The sequence below is a fragment of the Saccopteryx bilineata genome, chromosome 10 (genome assembly GCF_036850765.1).
Source record: "Saccopteryx bilineata isolate mSacBil1 chromosome 10, mSacBil1_pri_phased_curated, whole genome shotgun sequence".
In the NCBI taxonomy this organism is placed as follows: Eukaryota; Metazoa; Chordata; class Mammalia; order Chiroptera; family Emballonuridae; genus Saccopteryx; species Saccopteryx bilineata.
The window spans coordinates 10,765,088-10,773,145 of NC_089499.1; the positions used below are offsets into that span (position 1 = coordinate 10,765,088).

Here is an 8,058-nt window from a genome sequence, read left to right on the forward strand (position 1 = left end):
CCCCGGCCCTCTCACCCCCTCGCCCCTCAGCCCCCTCGGCCCCCAGGCCCCTGTGCCCCTTGCCCCCCGGCTTCCTGGAACCCTGGCCCCCGGCCCCCTCTCCACCTGGCCTCTGGCCTTCCCCGGCCCCCCTGCTCCCTGGCCCCCGGCCCTCCGGCCCCCTCGCCCCCTGGCCCCCAGCCCCCCAGCCCCCTTGCTCCCCGGCCCCCGGCCCCCTCGCCCCTGCCCTCTGGTCCCAAGTAGAATCGCTCCCTGGCCCCCAGCCCCCCGGCCCCCTTGCTCCCCGGCCCCCTCGCCCCTGCCCCCTGGTCCCAAGTAGAACCGCTCCCTGACACCGGTTTCCCTGCCAAGCTACTGCTTATCCCTCACCAGCCCTTTCAGCCCCGCTCATCTGGCTGCTGGACCCAAGCTCCACCTGGAGGGGCTGGGAGGGTCCCTGGTGTCTGCAGAGTGCCTGGCAGAACAGTAGTCTTCGTGACTGGTAGTTGATCTAATGAATTAATAAGTGAGTGTTCCAGCTGTGTTCCGGGCGCACCGAGAGTAGCATCTCTCAGACGGATGTGCCCCTGGGGTCTTGTTCAAGGGCAGGTTCTGCCTGCGCCCACCCAGCCCCTGCCTCAACACAGGCTCCAGTGAAGCTGCGCACTCAGAGCTCCCCACAGCAGCCTGCCCTGAGGGGCCGAGGAGGGCAGTGGGAAGGCAGGAGGGGGCGCCCACGGGTGGGCTCAGGGTCCAGTCCAGGAGCGTCGCCCTGGTGGCCAGAGGCCCAGGGGTCTCCCGCCCCCTCCCGGGCCTGCTGCAAGTCCCTCCCGGCAGGCAGCACGGGTCGCCTGGTGTTGAAGACCCGAGGCGGGTTCCCAGGAGGCAGGACATCCCCTGGAGGGCAAGAATGAAGGCCAGTCGGCAGAACTGCTGGCAGAGGTCTCTCTCCACGGATGAGGACTCAGTTTGGGAAAGCTGTCCCCTCGCGTGAGGCCTCTCAGCCCCGACTCGCCTGCTGTTCTGTTCTGCTCCACCTCTGTCTAGTGCGCTTTCCCCTGTGGGCACGAGGCTGCGGAGTGACAGCTCCTCTGTGCCAGCACCCTGAGGAAGTTTCACACGCTGCCAGGGCCTTCCTGAAAAGGAGGATGCTTTCTTCCCGCCCAGCGGTTCTTGTGCCCTTTCTACTGAGCCTGCATATGTGAAAGCATCTCTCCGACTGCTCTGCCGTGGACCGCTCTGGAACGCTTGGGTCAAAGGGCAGAAGTACACATGTACACACAGACTGGTACATGTGGACTGGTGCAAGCTTGTTTGTTGGATTTGTCCAAAACGACTTACAGAGACTTTGGTTTGCTTCCCCTCCTAGAGCCACTTAAATGAACTGAGTCAACTGTGGGCTTTGCTAAGGTGATACGGAATCACTTCACCACACCCTGGCCATGTGCTCCTAAGACATTTATTCTGTCTTCTCTTAACAAGATGACTTGCGGGCCATGCAGAGTAACGGGCAGGAACTCATCTATAGTTGATGATTTTAGCAGGGGATTTCTTGTTAGCAAACAGCATGCCACATGTGCACATGACCTATATAAGGCTGTGGTGGTCACAGCTGCGTAAGTGCTGAGGGGGCACACACCCCATTGCCAGCTGGCGTCGGCCCCCGGGCAGGCACTGCCTGCTCTCTGGAGGGAGATGGCGCACTCGGTGGGATAGAGCATTTAAAGACAGCCCCGAGGCCTGACCTGTGCTGGCACAGTAGATAAACTGCCAGCCTGTGGCCCTGGCCGGTTGGCTCAGCGGTAGAGCGTCAGCCTGTCGTGCGGGGGACCCGGGTTCGATTCCCGGCCAGGGCACACAGGAGAAGCGCCCATCTGCTTCTCCACCCCTCCCCCTCTCCTTCCTCTCTGTCTCTTTCTTCCCCTCCCGCAGCCGAGGCTCCATTGGAGCAAAGATGGCCCGGGCACTGGGGATGGCTCCTTGGCCTCTGCCCCAGGCGCTAGAGTGGCTCTGGTTGCAACAGAGTGACGCCCCTGGTGGGCGTGCCAGGTGGATCCCCGTCGGGCGCATGCGGGAGTCTGTCTGACTGTCTCTTCCCGTTTCCAGCTTCAGAAAAATACAAAAAACAAACAAAAAAAACCTGCCAGCCTGTAATGCTGAGATCGCCAGTTTGAAACCCTGGGTTTGCCTGGTCAAGGCACATATGGGAGTTGATGTGTTTCCTGCTCCTCTCCCCTCCTCTCCCCTCCTCTCTCTCTCTCTCCTCTCTAAAATGAATAAATAAAATCTAAAAGACAAAGACAAAAAACCACCCTGCAGAGAAACACTTAACCAGATAGTATGAGTGGACCGCAGGAATGAAAATAGGGGACACGACGGTGACAGACAGCTCCTCTGGGCTGGGTGGTTAGGGATGGCCGCTCCCGAGTAAAGTAGGGGCCTGAGTTTTACTCGAGAGCCTGTGGGAAACCTGGGTGCGGTGTGTTCTGGTCCCGTCTTAAAACATGGCTTAAGCTGCTTGTGGACAAGTGCGGGCGAGTCTGGGCGGTGGCCCAGCGTAAGGGAGGTGGCAGCCCTGAGGGGGCCGGGGGAGTGAGGTGTGCGTGGCAGGTGTTGTCAGCACGGCCCAGCAGCAGACTGAAGACGAGAGGGGTGCCAGGCATCCAGGTGACATCTGAGGTGTTGGGCGGAGCAGCCAGGTGGGAGTGGGCCCTGAGATGGGACAGCTGGGTGGAGAGGTGGGCTGCAGAGCCCTGGCATGCCGAGTGGCCAGCAAGCTTTTCCATGTTGTCGGTGAAATGAACCAGGCAGCCCCGGGAGGGAGAGGTGTGGGTATGACCCCCCACACAGCCTGAGGCACGCTGCCGGTGCCTTGCTGCCCCTACTCCTGCCCTTGGGCTCTGGAGCCCGCTGGCATCACCCGGCCAGGGCAGAGCCTGCGCTTGTAATTGCTGTATTAGAATACGTTCAGAGCCTGACCAGGCGGTGGTGCAGTGGATAGAGCGTCAGACTGGGATGCAGAAGGACCCAGGTTCGAGACCCCAGGATAGCCAGCTTGAGCGTGGGCTCATCTGGTTTGAGCAAAAAAAAAAAAAGCTCACTAGCATGGACCCAAGGTCACTGGCTCGAGAGGGGGGTTACTCAGTCTGCTGAAGGCCCGCGGTCAAGGCACATATGAGAAAGCAATCCATGAACTAAGGTGTCACAACGAAAAACTGATGATGCTTCTCATCTCTTTCCGTTCCCGTCTGTCTGTCCCTGTCTCTCCCTCTCTCTGACTCACTCTCTGTCCCTGTAAAAAAAAAAAAAAAAAAAGAATACGTTCAGAACGCTGATGTTTGAGTTCAACTTTTCTCTGGATCCAACAAATAAAAATAGTCTCTGTCAGACTATGTGCTTGGGAAGCCCGCTCTTTCCTTCCCTTTTACCCGAATTGCCAGACCCTCCCTTCGTTCTGCCCCCACTCGAGTTCATGGCCTCAGACAAGCTGCTTAGCCTTGTCGGGGCCACGGCCCGAGAGGCCCCTGCCCGCGCTGGCAGCGGTGCGGTGCGTGGGCGCAGTTGTACAGGAGGCGGGCTCAGGCCTCCGGCCTGTGCCTTCCTGCTCCGCCTCTGGCCCAGGTGGAGAAGGGGCTGCACGGCAGAACCGCCTGGAGGGGCTTGCAGAGGCCCTGTGCCAGGCACACCCCAGCCCCCATAAGTCAGGGTGGAGGGGTCGGTGTAGGGACTGGGGATTGCTGTGCTCTTTCGGCACCTGCGGGGGTGGGGGCTGTGTGGGGGAGGGGGGGAGTGGCGGTGGCAGCCCCAGGTCCCAGGTGCTGATGCTGATGCTGAAACTGAGCTGGCCTGAGAAGCCAGTTCCTGTTGAGCTGCAGGCCGAGGACAGTCAGGCCCGGGCGGCCAGCCGCCAGTCTCCACCCCAGCCTCAGGGCTCCACCCCAGCCACCGAGAGCCAACCCCAGCCGTGTGGCCTCCAGCGAGCGGTAGGAGATGGATGCACGGGGTCTTTCTGCCTTTCAGCCAAGAGCTTCCCGGATGGAGACTGTAGGTTGTTTTTGCTTTGGGGAAAGGGTAATGGAGCAGTTGCTAACAGGGGTCAGACTGGGTAGTATATAATCAGTTGGTGGTGGTTTCCTGAGTGCTGTGAGCAGGGGATCCCAGTGCTGACTGTGACCCAGCCTGGGGGCGTCTGCTCCCAGCCCCCAACGGCAAGGGGCTGGCCCAGGTCTGCGGGAAGCACTGCAGGTCTCAGGAGACGTTTCTGTACTTCACAGGGAAGGGGACAGGTCACACATTCTGTCTCAGGTGAAGCTGCACTATGGCCAACACACTTAGTGATTAGGTTCCCATTATAATCATTGCTAATAATGGTGCAAACAGTCTGTGCTTTTGAAAGAGCAGTTTGGAATGTGTTTTAATGAGTCATAAGTTGGAGATTTCCTTCTTTTTGTAGGAAAGAAGTCAGTACTATTATCCTGCTTACATGTTTAATCAGGTTTTAATTTAAGAACCCCAAATAAGCCAGATTTTTTTAAAGTGGGAGGAAAGGAGATAGACTCCCACATGTGCCCAGACTGGGATCCACCCAGCAGCCCCCTCCTGGGGCTGATGCTTGAACCAAAGGAGCCATGGCTACAAGAGAGGGAGAGAGAGAAGGGGGAGAGGGAGGGGAAGAGAAGCAAATGGTCGCTTCTCATGTGTGCCCTGATCCGGGATCAAACCTGGGACGTCCGCATGCCAAGCCGACGTTCTATCCACTGAGCCGACTGGCCAGGGCCCCAGACTTATTTTAAAGGGGATAAAATCCCTGAGCAGGGTAGGTAAAGAGAAGAGCCAAATGGGGGAGGGGGGCTTGCACCTCGCAGAGCCTCAAAGGCTCCTTTGAATCAAAACTCATTTGCTCAAACCCAGTTGGTCCCCCCCGCCCCCACGTGGACTGCTGGGGAACAGTGCTGGAAGACTCGGTGACACGCTGGGGACGCTTTATCTTCAGATGGTTATAGTTTAGTTAAATTTATTTAGCCTTTAATTTCTTACAGTTGTCAGACCAGAAATAGATTCATCTCTTATTTCTCTCTCACAAAAAGGCATTTTTAAAGGTCTCATCAGTATCAGATGATAGCAGCTAGAAGAGTCTGCAGCGGCTCTCTGCTGGAATGCTGCTTGCCCCGTGGGGGGTGTCTTACCTCAGCAGTCAGTGGCGCGGTGGGCTCATGTGAGGACAGCAAGTGTCAGTCACAGGGAAGGCAGCAAATGCAAAGAAATACCTCGCGGGGAGGCTGGGTGGCATGCCGTTGTGCATCTCCGGTTTGTGCACCGAGTCGAACTGTTTCGATCGCCCCGCCTGGCGGAAGCCACACAGTGTGGCTGTGGGTCATTTGGGCAGGCGTGTTCTTAGGCCAGTGTCACCTCCTGTGGCCACCTTCCACGCTAGGCTTGCGGAAATGCTGCCCCACCTGCAAACTTGTCACCATGACCCTGCCCGGCCCCCTTCCCTGTCAGAAGCCACCTGCTGAACCCTGCTTCCGTGTGGACGTGTGAGGGCCAGGTGGACAGGGCCAGCCTCCAGGGGCCGGTGTCTGTGCCAGCCTGTGGGAAAAGGAGAGCTGTCCGAGGGAAGCGTCTCCGATACTCCCCGAGGTCTGGAGGAGCCAGACGAGGGGGAAGAGGGGCCAAGGCTGTCGCTGCACGGCCTGTGGAAGGGCCTCCGCTCCCTGGAGCCCGGCGGGGGCATGGTGACGCCTCCAGCCCTGCGTGGCACTTGGGGCTCCCAAAAGGGGCAGTCAGGTACCCAGGGCACCAGCAGTGTTTGTCTCAGAGTTTTGTTTTTCCCATAAGTAAATAGTTATCAAAAATCTTTGTGTTTTAAGCCAAATTCCAAAGTAGCTTTTATTCCACAAACAGGGTGGAACTTGTAGTCGTGTTTGCAGCACCTGCGGGGGCTGCGGGAGGGTGTCACTCGAGCGCGGTGACAGGGTCCTGGGTGCAGCTCCTTCCTCCTGCGCGGTGACGGGGTCCTGGGTGCAGCTCCTTCCTCCTGCGCGGTGACGGGGTCCTGGGTGCAGTCTCCTTCCTCCTGCGCGGTGACGGGGTCCTGGGTGCAGGCTCCTTCCTCCTGCGCGGTGACGGGGTCCTGGGTGCAGGCGACGGGGTCCTGGGTGCAGCTCCTTCCTCCTGCGTGGTGACGGGGTCCTGGGTGCAGCTCCTTCCTCCTGCGCGGTGACGGGGTCCTGGGTGCAGCTCCTTCCTCCTGCGCGGTGACGGGGTCCTGGGTGCAGGCTCCTTCCTCCTGCGCGGTGACGGGGTCCTGGGTGCAGGCTCCTTCCTCCTGCGCGGTGACGGGGTCCTGGGTGCAGGCGACGGGGTCCTGGGTGCAGCTCCTTCCTCCTGCGCGGTGACGGGGTCCTGGGTGCAGCTCCTTCCTCCTGCGCGGTGACGGGGTCCTGGGTGCAGCTCCTTCCTCCTGCGCGGTGACGGGGTCCTGGGTGCAGGCTCCTTCCTCCTGGCGGTGACGGGGTCCTGGGTGCAGGCTCCTTCCTCCTGCGCGGTGACTGGGTCCTGGGGTGCAGGCTCCTTCCTCCTGCGCGGTGACGGGGTCCTGGGTGCAGGCCCCTTCCTCCTGATCCCACCCTCTGAGCCAGGCGGCCTGGGCCTCCGTCCAGGTCTTGTCCTCAGGAGACTTCATTGATGTCCCCAGTGGTACTGGATGGCTGTTGGGCCCTATGGCTGTAGGGATGTAGGGATGTTTCGGACTACCTCTTCTGGACTGGGGGCCTCTTGTGTAGGGACCCCCACAGCATCCTGCAGAACATGCTCCCACAGTGCAGATATGTGACCAAGGCTCAGAGAGGTCACACTGTCCGGTCCGCTCTGTCGGCAGAGGCAGAGCAAGGACTCGGGCCACGCCGGTGTCTCCCCTGAGCCTCAGGTCCAGCAGCAGGGGTGCCGGCTGCTTCTCATTTCAGTGTCTGACACCCCCACTGAGCCAGCTTACACATTCCCACCCGCGTGTCCTGGTTCCCATCTCATCAGGTCCAGAAGGGGGGTCACGTACTCAGAGGACACCTCAGACAGGTCAGGGGTCACGGCTTCTCGGGGTTCTTGGATAGCGCTAAAGGGACTCCCTGCCCAGGGCCTCCTGTGAGGGTGGGAGCCCGTGCCACCACCGGGGTGCCACCACTGAGCTGCCACCACTTGGCCTTGCTTGGCTCACACGGTGTCCTGTGTTCTCTCAACAGCAAATGAAGCTTGTGGCCGAGAACCTGAAAGAGGAACCGAAGGAGGAGGGCGGGAAGGCGCCCTGAGTGCGACAGGGTCCCCGAAGTGGCTCGCAGCTCCAGACCCAGACCGCAGGCTTGGCCACACGCAGCCACTCCACGTGACAGGCACCAGCTCCTCCCTCTGCGCTCCACATGCCTGACCTTGCTCCAGAGCCACTGCTGCCCTGAGCGTCTTGTGTGGACGAATCGCCAGCTCTCTACAGTGCCCCTCACGGTGACAGTCACCCCCACCCCGCTGCTGTTTGGGGGGTCCGGGGGGTAGGGTGGTGGGCGGGGTATGAGCCATGCTGCAGGGGCTTCTGCCCAGCCTCGGCTGAGAGTGAGGGATGCACAAGAGGCAATGTTTTCAGCACCTGAAACTACCTCTTTCCTGGTTCTATTTTGCAATGTTAAGACTTTGTCAGCAAGAGCAATAGTAACTGAGCTATTAAAAGCAATACGCACTCTCTGACTCCTCCTTCCCATGTGTGGACTGAGCTGGCCCACCGGGTTCTGGAGGAGCTTGCGGGCGGGTCATTCAAGACGGAACGGGGGGGGGGGGGGCTCTGAGCGTGGGGCTGGTGCCACTTCCAACGCCTGCAGCGGAGCTCGGGTGGTGCTGCCACTGGGGCCTGGCACGGGGTGCCTGGCAAAGGCCATGGTGCCAGGCCAAGGGCCGGGGCTTCCCCTGGCACCCTGGTGTGGGCGACACTTGCAAGGGAGGGCCCAGTCTTGGCCAGGGCTGCTTTCCCTTCCCTCGCTGGGCCCGTGGGGCTGCCCCTTTCACAGGCAGGGGAGCTGTGCGGGCCCCCGGGGACGG

The 8,058-nt window shown here is 60.3% G+C and overlaps 1 protein-coding gene and 1 non-coding gene across 4 annotated transcripts in view; both read left to right on the forward strand.

Annotated features, from left to right (window-relative positions):
• ANO10 (anoctamin 10) overlaps window positions 1-7,703 on the forward strand; it is a 130,466-nt gene extending 122,763 nt beyond the window's left edge. For all 3 annotated transcript variants that reach the window (XM_066245359.1, XM_066245357.1, XM_066245358.1), the window contains one exon: window positions 7,218-7,703. Coding sequence is in view for 2 of the 3 variants with exons in the window: in XM_066245357.1 (XP_066101454.1) it covers window positions 7,218-7,283 (66 nt within the window). In the remaining variant the exon portion in view is untranslated. The remainder of the gene's footprint in view (window positions 1-7,217) is intronic.
• TRNAD-GUC (transfer RNA aspartic acid (anticodon GUC)) lies at window positions 1,760-1,835 on the forward strand. Its single transcript has one exon. It is a non-coding gene; the product is annotated as a tRNA-Asp (tRNA).
• Window positions 7,704-8,058: the final 355 nt, after the last annotated feature.